The following is a 14,399-nucleotide window of genomic DNA, read 5'->3' on the forward strand; positions in this document are numbered from 1 at the left end:
TTTTTAAGCCCGTGTTATAAGCCGGCATCGAGCCCTGGTAGGTATCCTTGCTACTGTCAAGCTAGTGAGATGCAAACACTGCTGCTGAATAGTCTAATAGCTGCCATTATCGTGCTCTCGGTCTACTACGATCGGAGGAAGCGACGTAGTCTTCCTCCGGGCCCGAGAGGTCTTCCAATCGTGGGGAACGTCTTAGACGTCCCTCGCGACGGTCGTGGGTGGCTGAAGTATCAGCGATGGGGTCGTAAATATGGTACGTGGACCTTAATTTTGTGCAGCGAGAGGAGCTGCTCGCTGATTCATGCGCCGCGGCAGATTCGGATGTCATTTATCTACGAGTTCTCGGAAGCTCCATAGTTGTCCTTAACTCAGCCAAGGCTGTGTTCGAGCTATTTGACAAGCGGTCCTCTATATATTCTGACAGGTACGAAGGTGGAGCCTGAATTGTCAGAAAGCCTGTGCTCATTGATTATGTTATAGGCAGCATTCCGTAATGTTACACGACTTGTAAGCATCCGTCCAACTGTATTCGACACTCCGTGGCGTATCATCAAACGCGGCATGCTCATTTTTCTCTAGCCTTGGCTGGGGAAAAGCTTTTGCTTTCTTAGGCTATAACGACGATTGGCGAGAACACCGTCGTCTCTTCCATCAGCAGTTCCAGGGACAAGCGATCCAGGAGTATCAGCATAAGATGGTAAAGGAAGCCAGAAAACTTACCGCCGGCCTCTTGACGACCGACGAGTTCACGAAGAACCTTCGCCTGTGAGTAGTGATATGCAGCGAGCCTTACTTCTGGTGACCAACAGACCTTTCCGTGTCAGGATGTCGGCGGCGACTATACTAGGCGTCACGTATGGGATGGACATCCGAGACAACAGCGACCCATACGTAGTCCTTGCCAAGAAGGCCATGCATTCGATAGTACGCGCTACCACCCCAGGGTCGTATATGGGTGAGTTAGTTCTTTGACACTTAGTTTGCGGCGTCTCATTGGTAATTCGCTAGTCGAATACGTCCCATTCAGTAAGTCTCTTCGTCATTCATAAAATAGCACGCGGCTTATTAGACAGTGCGATACATACCGTCTTGGGCTCCGGGGGGCAAGTTCAAGCTGGAAGCAGCGGAGTGGCGTGAGGCCGTATCTGCTCTGTTTACGAAGCCTCTCGAACATATCAAGAAAGAAATGGTGGGTATTATCCCTATCCTGAGTCATTTATTATTTATTTACACACCATTTTATCTTCAGGTGCAAGGAACCGCGGCGCCTTCCATCGCCGTGAGCCTTCTAGCTTCGCTGGAAGAAAACAGCGAAAACTCAGAATCCGAACGCCTCATCCGCAATGTCACGGGAATGGCGTACATTGGTAAATACTTCATGTGACCTCTAAGGGCTATGGCTAATATTTGCAACTGAAGGGGGATCTGATACCGTGAGTCTAACATGCCTCCGGCTCTTTCTTTCTTTCTTATCCCAGAGCTTAATCATCGATTCAGACAGTGTCTGTCCTTGGGACCTTCGTACTTGCCATGGTATTGAACCCCTCCGTACAGGCGGCAGCTCATGAACAGATTGACCGTGTTGTGGGAAACGACAGTCTTCCAGACTACACATATCGCGAACTCTTGCCCTATGTTACCGCGATCTTGCACGAAACTCTGAGGTAAATTTTGTCAGCGTTTCGACAGAGATGAGGCATTCCGCTCACTTTATCGGTTCTGACAGGTGGCGTCCAGCAGGTCCATTAGGTGCGTTTTGTACAGGATCGCTTCCAGGAAGCAACATTTTCATGTTGTATGACATATATAGGGATACCACATCAAGTATCCGCAGACGACGAATATAACGGTTTCCACATCCCAGCAGGTGCTGTCGTGGTTGGCAACGTATGGTGCGATCTCGTCTGTCCCCGGCTTCGCTTCGCTTCCCGTCACGTACCCACACTCCCTTTTCTTGCATAGGGCGATCTTCCACGACCCAGTCCGCTTCCCGAACCCGGACACCTTCGACCCCACTCGCTGGCTCACATCGGACGGGCAGCTCAGTGAGGACGTGTCGGACGTCATGGCTACGTTTGGCTCCGGCAGGCGCATCTGTCCCGGGAGGCACTTCGCCATGGAGTCTATCTGGATCGCTATGGTGCACATTCTCGCGATGTACGACATCGAGAAGCTGGTGGACGATACTGGAAAAGTTGTCGAACCGAGTGGAGAATATACCTCTGGGCTCGTTGTGTAAGTCTGGCTTGGCTTGGCGGAGAGAGATGACTGATTGGCGGCTTACTGGCAAATATTTGATTAGGTACCCTGTTCCGTTCAAGGTAATCTTCAAGCCTCGGTCTGCAGCTGCGCTCAGCCTCATCCAGTCCATGGCGCTCGATGACTAATACGCTGTTGTGCGAAACAAAGCATAGGCTATGTTATTCTTCGAAGACCATTGAAGGCTGCTACTGTTTTCAGGAAGGCAGAGAGGCCGATTCTCCGCCCCAGTTGCTTATGCTATCTACTGTACCCGTGCGACCAGTCCGGCCGGAAGCGCCAAAACTTTTCTTTCCGACGACTCATAAATCGAGAGGGAAAGATTCTCGGAGCGGTTAGCGGAAAATCGGTTTGACGCGTGACCGCCGGACTGGTCGTACGGGTACAGTACTCTGACTGATTCATCTTCTAAACCGTGGTCTCGCTTCGAGCTTGGATCAGGACGATTGCAGATAAGGGAGTAAATGAGGTCATCTATTTGCTGGTGCCTAGATCCGACAAGGGTCTTCCTGGTGCGCAGAGGCTTCTACGAACCCCACGAACACTGTCACACGCACCAGACCTCATGCATGCATTGCTTCGTAGACGTTATTGTTGATTCATGCACAGATTGTAGTCAGTGAAGACTAGGCCGGCGCCCCATTTGAGTGCGACAAAGAAGCGTTGCCACCAATTGAAGCCCCGTCCCCACAGCACTGACTTCACAGCTCTGATCAACGTGCCGCTCCTAGCGCTCGGCGGGATGCATTTACCGACCCACGAGTGACATCACGTCGTGACAGTCAGAAATTGGGCAGTGTGTCGCTCCATACGCTTCACTCCGGTACTGAAATCCGGCATGAGTCGTACCATGGCGATATCTTAAGGCTGTGTTATAAGTCGGCGTTGGGCATTGGTAAGTGATCTCATCACTCTCACTAAGCTAGCGAGATGGACGCATTAGTTCTGAGCAGTCTGATAGCTGCCATCATCGTGCTTTCGATCTATTGCGATCGGTATAAGCGACACCGTTTCCCTCCCGGTCCGAAGGGACTTCCGGTCCTGGGGAACATTTTAGACGTCCCTCGCGATGGTCGCGGCTGGTTGACGTACCAGCGATGGGGCCGCGAATATGGTACGCGAAATTTTGATTGTGCGGCGACAATGACTGTTCACCAATTCATGCGTTGCGATAGGTTCGGATGTCATTCATCTACGAGTTCTCGGAAGCTCCATAGTTGTCCTCAACTCAGCTACGGCTGCGTTCGAATTGTTCGACAAACGATCCTCTATATATTCTGACAGGTGCGACGATAGTGTTTAGATCGTCAGGAAGCCTACATTCATCAGTTGTGATATAGGCAGCATTCAGTCATACTACACGACTTGTAAGCATCTGTTCGACCGTGTTCAACACTCCGCAGCGGCGTATTATCGAATGGCACATGCTTATTCTTTTTCTAGCATTGGCTGGGGAAAAGCTTTTGCCTTCTTAGGATATAATGACGATTGGCGAGAACATCGTCGTCTCTTCCACCAGCAGTTTCACGGCCAAGCGATCCAGAAGTATCAACATAAGATGGTAAAGGAGGCTAGAAAACTTATTGTTGGTCTCCTGACGACTGACGACTTCACGAAGAACCTTCGTCTGTAAGCAACGATATACAGTGAGCATTAGTCTGGAGGCTGACAAACACTTCCATGTCAGGTTGTCAGCGGCGACTATACTAAGCGTCACGTATGGAATGGAAATTGAAGACAACAACGACTCGTACATCCTTCTCGCTGAGAAAGCCATGCGCTCAATAACGCGAGCTGGGACTTTAGGGTCGTATATGGGTAAGCCAGCCCTGAGTCACGATATCTGGAGCACCTCATCAACAAGTTCGTAGTCGAATTTGTACCATTAAGTGAGTCGCTTCTTCGTTCATAGTCACTTGGAGCGCACAGCTTATTTGGACAGTGCGATACATACCGTCTTGGGCTCCTGGAGGTCAGTTCAAAGTAGAGGCGGCGGAATGGAGCGAAGTGGTATCCGCTATGTTCACGAAGCCGCTCGAGCTTGTCAAGAAAGCGATGGTAAATGTTCAAGTTGTTCTATATTATAAGTAATCTGGTAGATATTGACACATTAATTTACGACTAGACACAAGGAACTGCATCGCCTTCCATTGCAGCGGCCCTCCTGGGAAAGTTAGAAGACGATAAACAAAGCTCGAAGTCCGAACGCCTCATCCGCAATGTCGCGGGAGTGGCGTACGTCGGTAAGCACTTGACCGACCTCTGAATGGCACGACCGCTGATATGTGCGAATGGAGGGGGTGCTGATACCGTAAGTCTATCATGCTACCGATAATTTTATCGGAAACATGACTCTCCAATCAGTCTGCGTCGGCTCTTGGAACCTTCGTGCTTGCCATGATCATGAACCCCACCGTACAGGCAGTGGCTCAAGGACATATCGACCGTGTTATCGGAAAGGACAGTCTTCCGGACTACGCACATCGTGAATTCCTGCCTTACATCACTGCCATCATGTACGAAGTTCTGAGGTACGTTCTACTTGTGCTTCAGCTGAGATGGCAAGAAGCATTCTGCTCATCCTACCGATCCTGACAGGTGGCGTCCTACAGGTCCACTCGGTGCGTCATATACAGATCCGTCGCTAAATAGAAAATCAATACATTTACGTTGTACGACATATACAGCAGTCCCACATCGAGCGGTCATGAAAGACGAATACAAAGGCTACCAAATTCCTGCAGGCGCTATCGTGGTTGGGAACTCGTGGTGCTCGATCCTTTTGACCCCTTGATTTCTATTCGTACTCATACACGTCCATGAATAGGGCAATCCTGCATGACCCAGTTCGCTTCCCGGACCCAGACACCTTCGACCCCACTCGCTGGCTCACACCAGACGGGCAGCTCAGCCAGGCCACGTCAGACGCTATGGTTGCATTCGGCTTCGGCAGGCGCATCTGTCCGGGGAGGCACTTCGCTATGGAGTCTATTTGGATTTCCATGGTGCACATCCTCGCGATGTATAATATAGCAAAGCCTGTGGACGAGTCTGGGACAGTTGTCGAACCGAGTGGAGAGTATACGTCTGGACTAGTAGTGTGAGTTCGATTTAGTTTGGCGAAGACGAATGCCTGGCGGCTTATTAGCAAATATCTGACTAGGCACCCTCTTCCGTTCGAGGCGGTTTTCAAGCCTCGGTCTGCAGCTGCACTTAGCCTCATCCAATCTATGGCTCTCAATGACTAATGTATCTATTTCATCGCTGAACGACGACTCCTGGAATGCAGAAACAGTTCCACTCACTTGCGTACATCAAGATTCATCCATTACAGGCTCAAGGTGAACATGAATATCAGCTGTACACTCTGACATGTGAATAAACAGAAGTCTCCCGAGCTGTTCTCTTACACATGGACGCTACTCGTCTGTATTTTATATATATTCAAAACACCATAGCACGGTTCAGCCAGAGGCCCTGCCACGTAAGCTATCATTGATCTCTCAAGAAAACGTTGTCAGTCAGCACCAGACGATGGTACGTCGTCTCGCTTGCAGCTTTCAAGCCGCAGATATGGCTGATGCTCTCCCCTTCAAGAGTCTGGTAGCTATTCTCGTTGCGCTTTCACCGTCCACTGAACGAACATGTAGCATTCATAACATACAAAAGCGTAGGGAGGCATTCCAGATATCTAAGTTTGAGATCGTTAGGATGCGGCGGCAGTCGCATAATTATCTTCGCCTTCTTGCTGCTCGACACATAACCGTTCAGCTCTAGATATGGTTGGAAACACGAATGTGCTCACCGACTGCCCAGCTGGCCATTCTTCAATGCCAAAGATTTTCCCGAGTTTGCGCCATGCCTCCTCCCGCCGTTCGTTGATGAGATTTCTGAGGACTCCATCACAGTGCTGGCAAAGTTTCGCGTTCCGCTTCTCTTCGGTAACATCAAGCCACCTATCCACAGAATCGATCGCCGATGGTTTGTGATAGAAATCAGCGTCCAGCGCGGCGAGACACAGCTTTTGGAGTGCGTAGCGACATCGTGATTTCGAGGGGCAAAGGGCAGCGCGTATACTAATCGCGAGCTCTTGTAATGCTCTCTTGACCTTCATTGACTCTTTTATAAGTGTGCAGCGGCCCTTGAGGTATGTGTGCAAGTCGTCTTCGTTAAATCGGGCTAAGTCTGAATTGTCCTCGTAGTAGAAAACCCCCGCAGTTATTTGCCGATCTTCAATGTTGCAGCATGCGTAGAATACCAGCGGAAGTATTGAACGCATATTTAAGAGGCGGGCGACGCGGAGGACGTCGATGCAGTCGTTTTCATCGAGAGCGATAGGTGTCTTGTCACCGTCAGGTTTAAGATAGGGATTCCAATCGTCTATACTGCGTGTGGAAAACACTCGCGAGAGCCTGTATATCGCCTCGTCGATGATCTCCTTGACCTTGTACTTCACGGCGACAGTCACGACCGCGCGAAATTCGACATACGCAATCGGCGGCCTTTGGCTGTTCAGCCAGCTACTACATCCAGCATTGTTATAAGAATACTCGAAGGATGAAATCAGTGCTCGCCTGTTTCCTCCATTGTATATGATGGTGAACAGATATTCGAAGTCGCGGCCTTTGTCCTCCACGCGCAGGACAGGGCAGCCCTCCAGCCTCTCTGGAAGCCGTGCGAGGGCCGGGCCGTTCAGAAGCTCTTTAAGAACTTCAGAACGAAGCATCAGGACACTTGCGTGCACCTTGAAGGCCCTGCCCTCGGCAGAAATGATGACATTGCCGTCGTCGAACCAGAGGTTCTTTGATCGCTCGCCAATCCCTGACACGGCTCGGAGCGCGTCTACGCATTCCTCAGCTGGCTCGACCTTTCTCCTCTTGTTGGGAGTATCTGTCTCCTCTGCAAGAGAATGGCTGCGAATGCTTGCTGGCATGCCTGGAGTCTTGTCGTAGCGGTCGCGTGTACATTTGAAGCATGACTTTGCGCTCGAGGGTTCCGGTGGGCGGCTGCGCTATTAGGTAATTCCACTTATCATCGCGTTTCAGTAGTAATTGCGCTCACATAAGGAACCCACAAGCGCTCCACGGCTGGCTCGCGCTCTCCCTCCCTGCGGCGACCTTTCTCCTCCCTGATGACGATATCCACGCGCAGCCGCGGTCGCAGCGATACCGGAAACACGCCGAACAAGAGGCAAAAGGTGGAGGAGCACGTCCAAGAAGCGCCTCCGCCAGAAGAGGCTCAGCCAGTAGTCGGCGAACGCCATGCCAGTCTCTGGTTCGACGAAGGAAACGTCGTGCTCGCGGCCCAGGGGAAGTCGTTCAAGCTTCATTCCGGCGTGCTCGCACACCATTCGAAAGTCTTCAGGGACCTCCTGAGCGCGCCTGCCCTCGCGAGTCTACAAGAGAGGCTGGATGGCTGCCCGGTGTTGCGGACGGATGACAACGGAGACGTGCTCGCGCAGCTGCTGCAAATCGTCTATGATGGTGCCAAGAGGTGCGCAGTGCTTCTTTTACTCTGGCTGTGATGTTACATCTATCTTCCAGTGGCTGGTTCGGTCGCAAAAGAGAGGTCATCAAGTTTCGCGACCTACGATTGGTCACTATCATTGCGGCGAAATATCAGGTACAAGAGGTGCTGAACGAGGCTAAAGACCGGCTCAGGCTGTATTACCCGTCTAACAGCCTGAGAGAATGGCGCCAAGTCCGATTCCATGGCGACCCTGGGGCGAAATGCGACTCGTTATGCATTCGTTTTCCCGACTCAATCGCTGTTGTCCACTTATGCAGGCTTCTTGGGGCGCACGAAATACTTCCGGTAGCACTGTACGAGTGTTGTAGGCAGGACGATCAAGAAGCCCTGGTCCGCGGTGTCGTCTATGATGAAGAGGTTGTCCGTCTGACTGAAGACGACATACTACTTTGTCTAGCTGCTCGACATCGGCTCTACCAAGAGAGCGCACAGATAGTCAAGACATTCATCGATTTCCGCCCCCCTGCGTGACGCTCATTCGCACACACCTGGCACCCAGTGTCAGAGGGTAGTCAAATCGATCATCCTCCATGGCTTCGATCGCAACATGGTGACCGATGTGAATCCTCTGGATCTTGGGAACACGTTCTTGAACAGGGATGCGAAGCAGAAGCTGTGTATCCTCTGCCAGCATGTGCTGCAAGCTGCATTGGACGATCGAACAGAAGCAGTTTGGAGGAAGCTTGGGGAGATATTTCACGTGGATCACTGGCCACCTAACGACGCTAGTAGGAACAGCTCAAACAACGACAACGGTGCAGTCAGTGGCTCCGGTATCAATGCAGTCGTTAAGGACCACACTGACTTATATTCGCTTAGTAACCATAAGCGCGGGTGGACAACTAGCTTGCCTCGGTGCGTTTTCTCGGATGATATATACACAGCAAAGCTTGCTGACGACCCGTGTGTGTCTCTCGCGCTACTTAATTCTAGATGTAGATGCGAGAACATTCTACGAGAGATCAGCTTGACGCACAGAACGTTTTGTGTTGTTGCGTGCAGGCTGTCCTGGCGCAGATAGATACACTATTGCTACCACCGTTGCCCTTGATGGCACCATAATCCAGTACCGGCCCCTTACTGTACACATAAATGACGCTTATGGTCTTGCATGGCTTCGAATGATATAGGAGGGCATGGGCTGCTTGTGGTTTAACAAGTCACGGCGGTTCTGCAGCAGCATAGTTGGCTCCTGGACGGGGTCGTAGAGGACGCGGCGCCAGTCCATGAGAGCACTTCGGGGCTACTATTTACTGATAAAAGGTGGCAAGACTCTTTCCATGCGCATATTCTCACCGAGCCCGGTAGTAGCGGAATGCAGTTCCAGCCTGAAAGACGACCATTGAGATGGCCATTGCACCAGGCTTCCACGCGGGTCGTGAGGAAGCCAGATCGAGCTTCGAGAGGGGACAAGGCCTGAGCTGGATGAGTGGAAAAAACTTGGAAAAGTCCAGTGCGTCGTAGAAATACACGCTTCCTGGCTGCGTCAGAAAGAAATTGGGAATGGAGCTCGGTCAGGCGAGAATGAGCTCTCGCTGGCTGCTGACACGGAAATCGGATACTCTCGGGCCCATCGTGACTGTGTTATTATGCTTCGGTATCATGAATACAATGTCCTTCATTATAAAAGAGTGAGCGTTACTCTGGCTTGTCGGACGAATAATCTAGGCCTGGCTCGGTCGTGTGCCGCGGAACGCTTGAGACCGACACGCCGGCGCTGGCAATCTCCGAATCGTGATCGCTCTTCCCCGGACGACTCCTCCGTCTTGTCCGCTGTATCTTCTAGCTCGCTAGCGGTGTCAACTACGACTCTAGTATTAACATAATTTTCAGGCTTTTATGTCGATTACTGCAGCGCAAGGACTCGCATACTTGGCACACAAACCTGCCAAGGCTCGCGCTGTCCTGCTCGTGACCTGACAGCGGACGCGGGTGTTCCCCTTGTTCATCATTCCCAGAGTTAGCCCTGTTTCGCCTTTTCATTATGCTCCTTATTACGTCCAAGCCCATCGGCCTCTCTCGAACACGACGTCTTCGTTCACAAGACCGCTGCGCACACTATACAGTTGCCATCGATATCGCTTCCAGACTTTTCCAGAGTCGTCTCAGCGTCGTCATACTGGGTACTTCTATGCAAGCGTCCCGGACACACTGCTCCTGTGCTCTCCGTCTCTCTCCTAGGACACCCGACCATAAATAAGCGGCTGTCGAGTCCCATGCTCGTTTTCACAAAGTTGCATTGCCGATTATCAAGGGCGTCCGTCTTTGTTGGGGACGTCCCCCAACGAAGCGTCCTCTCTGTACCCAGCCCAGTAACCTCACCAGCTTATGTGAGTGTGCAGTTAGCATTGTCTGTTCTGCATGTTGACGAAGACCTGCCGTAGAGATAGAGATGACATCCACCGTGGCTGAATCTGCAGGGATCACCGACCATGTCCCTGTCGAGGTCTTCGATGTCATATTCGACTTCGCGCGCATCGACGACGAGCGAGGACGAACGGACAAGAGAACCCTCTTCTCGTGCTCGCGCGTTTCAAAGGCTTGGCACAGCCTCACCCTGCGGCACCGCTTCCATTCCGTGTCGCTCTTCGCCAGGACAGGGAACCCGTACGAGCAGCGCATACACAAGAACTGCTTTCTTCAAGACTTCATCTGCTCTCCGCTATTCCCCACAGTCCAACGGTACATCCAGGGGCTCACCTTGCGATGGGGAATAGCCGACCTCGACCCATACATCGGCGCGGACCTTCCCAAATATCTTCCCTTCTTCCCCGCACTCCGTTCGCTCAAACTTAGAGGCCTGCTGGCGCTGCGTATATATGCGTCGCAGAAGCAAGGTTTTCCTTCTCTTGACTCGTTGTCCATCGAAGGCTGGGTCTGTCATGCTCGGCCCCACGATCCGAGGGTTCTCTCCGATCTCTTGTGCTGCTTCGACTCTGTCGGAGAGCTGCACCTGGAGGATCTCTCCCAGTGGCTCCCTGCAAGCGACTCCAAGCTTGTGGATGACGAGCGTCCGCGCGTGTCCTCGCTTGTGCTGCGCGACTCCACTTGTCCACAGCCAGTGTGCGGCATCCTCGAGTCCGCGGACGCTTACGAGAAGCCTCTGCGGCGGCTCGATGTTCGTGCGTTGAGTAACACGGATGCAGGAGGCAGCTTCAATCTCCTGGAATCCTTCGCGCGCACCATCGAAGACTTCAAGTGCACGATCTCCTCTGCAGGTGCAACCGGTCAGTCAGCGCCGTCCTCTCGTTTCCCATACGATGTTCTCACCACTAGTACGACCCGTTCCTAGTATTGTCGCAGGGCACCACACCACTCTCCCCAGCGTTCGACTTCTCCCAGCTGCCGCTCCTCCGCACCCTCACCATCGCCATCGAAGTCCCGCTGTCACGCACCCGCCGCGCGCGCTCCCTCGCGGGCGGCGAAGCCCTCGACACGTCCTCGCCCTGGACCCCCCTCGTCGCGTCCCTGCACACCCTCCACGCCCGCGCCCGCGCGTCTCCGCTGAAGCTCCTGCACCTGCAGCTCGCGCCGGCGCGCGCGCTCGAGGACAAGGCGCAGACCGCCGCGGCCGTGCTCGAGGCGCTCCGGCGGCACGCCGCGTCTATGCGCGCGCTTGAGGACGCGCTGCAGGCGCTCGTGGATGCGCGGGGCGTGCAGCTCGTGCAGGTGAGCGTGTACGCGGCACCGCCGGCAAGCGGGCTTCATGGGGCGTGTCGGCATCGCTGTGACGATTTTGTGTTGGGGCTCTTCCCGAGGTTGCGCCAGGCGGGCGTGCTGCGGGTGTAGACACGGCCAGGGTGCTTGGTTCTGGTTTTTTCTTTCTTTCTTTTTTCTTTTGGCTGTTCTGCGTCGTGTAAATGTGGACGATACGTTATAAGTAGATTTGATGCTTTTTATGATTTTGAAACTAGAGAGTAGAGAATCGTAGGGAAGCAAAGTGAATAGTATACTATACGGTGGAGAAAAAGAGGATACAAGAGCATGATGTACAGTAAAGTTAGTGAACTGGTGCATACTCAAAATGGGAGGCAGGCGGACGTTAGCGGATACGGAACAGCGAGTGGAAGTAATGATGGCTAATGTTCGTTGTGCGGTTCATCCAATCCCTCACGCAGCCGCAATGACAGCGTTGTTCCACCCAGGTCCAACATTACTTTGGCTGACCTCAAAAATGCCATTATCTGCAGTCTGACCGTACGCCCGGAACGTCCTGCCATTGTCCACCTGAACGGCAGCGACAGCAGTACCCAGACGCCGCAGGGTCCCAATCATCTGTGCTGCCCCCCAACGATCAATCGAGGTCCTCTGGAAAACCTGGTTCAAAACATTCCCAGAGTAGAAGATCCCCATGGCGTCGCCGCCAGGAATCTGCCAGGAGACAGCGGAGATGAGGGTTGCTGGGGCGCCATCCGTAATCTGCACGGCAGGATCTACAACCGAAGTTCAGAGTGCGGCCCGGGAGAGGAGCGAAGACACGAACCGCGAGACCACGTGCCAGCGTTCTGGTCCCAGACGCAGTCCCGGATTACACCGTCTGTTGTCTGGTGGAAGACGTGGATCTTGCTGAGCGCCGCGCGGTCGGCAGTCAGAGACACGGCGGCGGCCAGGCCGGTGCCTATCCTAGCACCCTCCAACGTCGCGCCTAGACGCCAGCCCTCGAGGCTGCTGCTGTCGTACTTCAGCTCCCGTATTGTTCCCGTCGGGTCGTCGACTGTTTAGCTTGTGAGACATGATGACAGCGGAACGCGGATCGATGCAGAGCCCACCTTGCACCTACAGACGGATGTACCTGGTGTCGCCAATCGCCCATGTCGAGGCTGCCATAGAGCTGAACCACTTCGTCTTGATACCGAACCTGTCGAGCGTTCCAGCCGTCCACTGGCCAGCTACCAGCGCCGGTGCAGTAGTACCCCCAGTCCAGGCCCCGTTGACATTCTTGCTCAGGCGAATGCCGCCAGCAGGATCCTGGTAGAACACCATCGTGTTCTGCAGAGCTCCCGTGTTACATGCGGCGAGGCCGGTCCAGGGGATAACCTTGCGCGGGCCGTCGAGCGACATCGGATAGCTCCACCACGAGCTGACCTTGAGCACGCTCGACGTCGACCCGAACCACCAGTTGTCTGTGTATGCTGTCTGCACCCGATTCTCGACGTCGGTCCGCCGGAGGTTAGGGGTCCTAAACAGCGCCACAAGGTCTTGATCGCCTCTTGCAGATTCGAGCGTCGGGGCGTGGTTCCACGCGAGGAAGTCGCGCGGGATCGGCACCTCATGTGTCCTGGAGGCAGTGTAGATCTCAGATGCCGACGCCTGCACGGCATCCTGGCAGCGCCGCAGGTTCTTGGCGTTCACCCTGTCGAGGGCTCGCTTGTCGTCGTACGCAGTTCACTGCTCGCGTCCCGGGTTGCTGACCGACAGGCCGATGGCACAGTCCTCGTCGTGCATGGACTAGACGGCAACAAAGGTTAGCTGCATGCTATAAGACAGCGAACGGACTAAAACGTGCCTGGCAAAATCTGCAGTGGGATTCCACCCCCCGCGCGTATGCAGCATCCGACGTGGGGAACGAAGATGCCCGGCGGAGAACAGGTCCTCAAGGAAGTGGTCCGCAAAGGCGTTTGCCGCATATGCCTTTAGCAATTTGCCCGCCGATGCTAGCCTCAGTGCGTAAGTATGGCCGGCGTTGTACGCCGTGCACGCGTCCTCTCCGAAGTGGTCAAAGTTGATCGCTGAGATGCCGAGGTAGCCCGGGTTCCCCCAGCGCGTATACGTAATTCGCTCAAATGTAGCCGTCGCGTCCGGAATGATGTGGTGCACGATGGAGGGGTCCCTGTGGACGCGCACAGCTTCGTTTACGACGTCGACTTCGGTCTGCAAGACAGCGAGAATGGCTTGCGCCTCGTCCGGCTGCCGCTTTATGTCCATCGCCAGAGTTGCATAGGCGTCCTGAAACCGTTTGATTTGGTCCTCAAATGTATTTCCCATACAAATCGGGTTGTACGTGGCATAGAAGTCGCCTGCGAGCCCATTAATCTGCCCGTATGTCACCTGCAATGCGTTCGGGAGGTGGAAGCGGTAGTCTCCAGCAAGCGTCGAGGAACCACGGCAAGAGTGAGGGTAATGGCGTCACCGATGTAGCCGTGCTCGCCAAACTCGAACTCTGTCAGGGATGCTTCAGAGTCTATCACCGTGTTAGGGTACGGCTTAAGCCGTGCTCACCAGGTTTGAAAGTCTCGGCATGCTTGCGGGGCAGCGGAACCGTAGCAAGGGTCCGACCGAATATAGGCGTGGTTACCGTATCTTGCGGACCGCTACTAACGACGGTGGTATCAAAGGACATGCCTAAGGGTAGTAGAATATGAAGTGTTGAGGTGGACAATAAATCGGTAGGCAGCGAGAACGCGCTGTGATTCTGGACTAGCTGAGAGCAGGCCGGGGAACATTATATGCTGTAGAGCAACACGCGCCCTTGACCGCATGTAACACTCTCCTCCGATGAGCGCAGATATCTCCAGCAAACAAAGCCAGGTACCGATATCTTGGCGGAAGGTACGTCCGGTCGTCGGCGTCCACCTAGCCAATGGCGTGGTCGTGGCATTTCATGCCGTGTT

At 53.6% G+C, this 14,399-nt stretch overlaps 5 protein-coding genes across 5 annotated transcripts; 3 read left to right on the forward strand and 2 right to left on the reverse strand.

The window, feature by feature from the left end:
• The first annotated feature begins 315 nt into the window (after window positions 1–315).
• On the forward strand, window positions 316–2,430 carry PHACADRAFT_253005 (uncharacterized protein). The gene is made up of 13 exons (XM_007393809.1): window positions 316–424; window positions 481–507; window positions 580–765; window positions 825–955; window positions 1,009–1,026; window positions 1,074–1,189; window positions 1,250–1,367; window positions 1,420–1,433; window positions 1,498–1,664; window positions 1,727–1,749; window positions 1,811–1,892; window positions 1,963–2,235; window positions 2,303–2,430. The coding sequence occupies exons 2-13, from the start codon at window positions 494–496 to the stop codon at window positions 2,385–2,387; spliced, it is 1,227 nt and encodes a 408-aa protein (XP_007393871.1). The 5' UTR covers window positions 316–424; window positions 481–493; the 3' UTR covers window positions 2,388–2,430.
• A 759-nt stretch (window positions 2,431–3,189) lies between these two features.
• Window positions 3,190–5,694, forward strand: PHACADRAFT_207382 (uncharacterized protein; the record flags this gene model as incomplete). The annotated part of the gene is made up of 14 exons (XM_007393810.1): window positions 3,190–3,373; window positions 3,435–3,543; window positions 3,600–3,626; window positions 3,703–3,888; window positions 3,947–4,077; window positions 4,131–4,148; window positions 4,202–4,317; window positions 4,385–4,502; window positions 4,557–4,570; window positions 4,624–4,790; window positions 4,858–4,880; window positions 4,947–5,028; window positions 5,087–5,359; window positions 5,423–5,694. 14 exons carry the CDS (start codon window positions 3,190–3,192, stop codon window positions 5,505–5,507), a joined length of 1,533 nt encoding a protein of 510 aa, XP_007393872.1. The 3' UTR covers window positions 5,508–5,694.
• Window positions 5,695–5,965: 271 nt separating this feature from the next.
• On the reverse strand, window positions 5,966–7,192 carry PHACADRAFT_193696 (uncharacterized protein; the record flags this gene model as incomplete). Its single annotated transcript, XM_007393811.1, has 2 exons — window positions 5,966–6,007; window positions 6,065–7,192. 2 exons carry the CDS (start codon window positions 7,190–7,192, stop codon window positions 5,966–5,968), a joined length of 1,170 nt encoding a protein of 389 aa, XP_007393873.1.
• A 145-nt stretch (window positions 7,193–7,337) lies between these two features.
• On the forward strand, window positions 7,338–8,683 carry PHACADRAFT_253008 (uncharacterized protein). Its single transcript, XM_007393812.1, has one exon. It carries the CDS (start codon window positions 7,391–7,393, stop codon window positions 7,781–7,783), a length of 393 nt encoding a protein of 130 aa, XP_007393874.1. The 5' UTR covers window positions 7,338–7,390; the 3' UTR covers window positions 7,784–8,683.
• A 2,359-nt stretch (window positions 8,684–11,042) lies between these two features.
• PHACADRAFT_207386 (uncharacterized protein) lies at window positions 11,043–14,387 on the reverse strand. The gene is made up of 7 exons (XM_007393813.1): window positions 14,008–14,387; window positions 13,890–13,948; window positions 13,285–13,836; window positions 13,205–13,236; window positions 12,573–13,141; window positions 12,272–12,502; window positions 11,043–12,221 (listed from the first exon to the last, which is right to left on the reverse strand). The coding sequence occupies exons 1-7, from the start codon at window positions 14,126–14,128 to the stop codon at window positions 11,899–11,901; spliced, it is 1,887 nt and encodes a 628-aa protein (XP_007393875.1). The 5' UTR covers window positions 14,129–14,387; the 3' UTR covers window positions 11,043–11,898.
• Between the last annotated feature and the right edge of the window lie 12 nt (window positions 14,388–14,399).

The sequence above is a fragment of the Phanerochaete carnosa genome (genome assembly GCF_000300595.1).
Source record: "Phanerochaete carnosa HHB-10118-sp unplaced genomic scaffold PHACAscaffold_3, whole genome shotgun sequence".
Lineage (NCBI taxonomy): Eukaryota > Fungi > Basidiomycota > Agaricomycetes > Polyporales > Phanerochaetaceae > Phanerochaete > Phanerochaete carnosa.

Coding starts and splice junctions, on each gene's coding strand:
- PHACADRAFT_207386 (XM_007393813.1), bottom strand. CDS start 14,128: ATGTCCTTTGATACCACCGTCGTTAGTAGCGGTCCGCAAGATACGGTA. Junction 13,237..13,284: donor ATTTTGCCAGGCACGTTTTA/GTCCGTTCGCTG, acceptor GTTGCCGTCTAG/TCCATGCACGACGAGGACTG. Junction 12,222..12,271: donor CGCTGGCACGTGGTCTCGCG/GTTCGTGTCTTC, acceptor CTTCGGTTGTAG/ATCCTGCCGTGCAGATTACG.
- PHACADRAFT_253008 (XM_007393812.1), top strand. CDS start 7,391: ATGACGATATCCACGCGCAGCCGCGGTCGCAGCGATACCGGAAACACG.
- PHACADRAFT_253005 (XM_007393809.1), top strand. Junction 1,665..1,726: donor ATCTTGCACGAAACTCTGAG/GTAAATTTTGTC, acceptor CGGTTCTGACAG/GTGGCGTCCAGCAGGTCCAT. Junction 1,893..1,962: donor GTCGTGGTTGGCAACGTATG/GTGCGATCTCGT, acceptor TTTCTTGCATAG/GGCGATCTTCCACGACCCAG.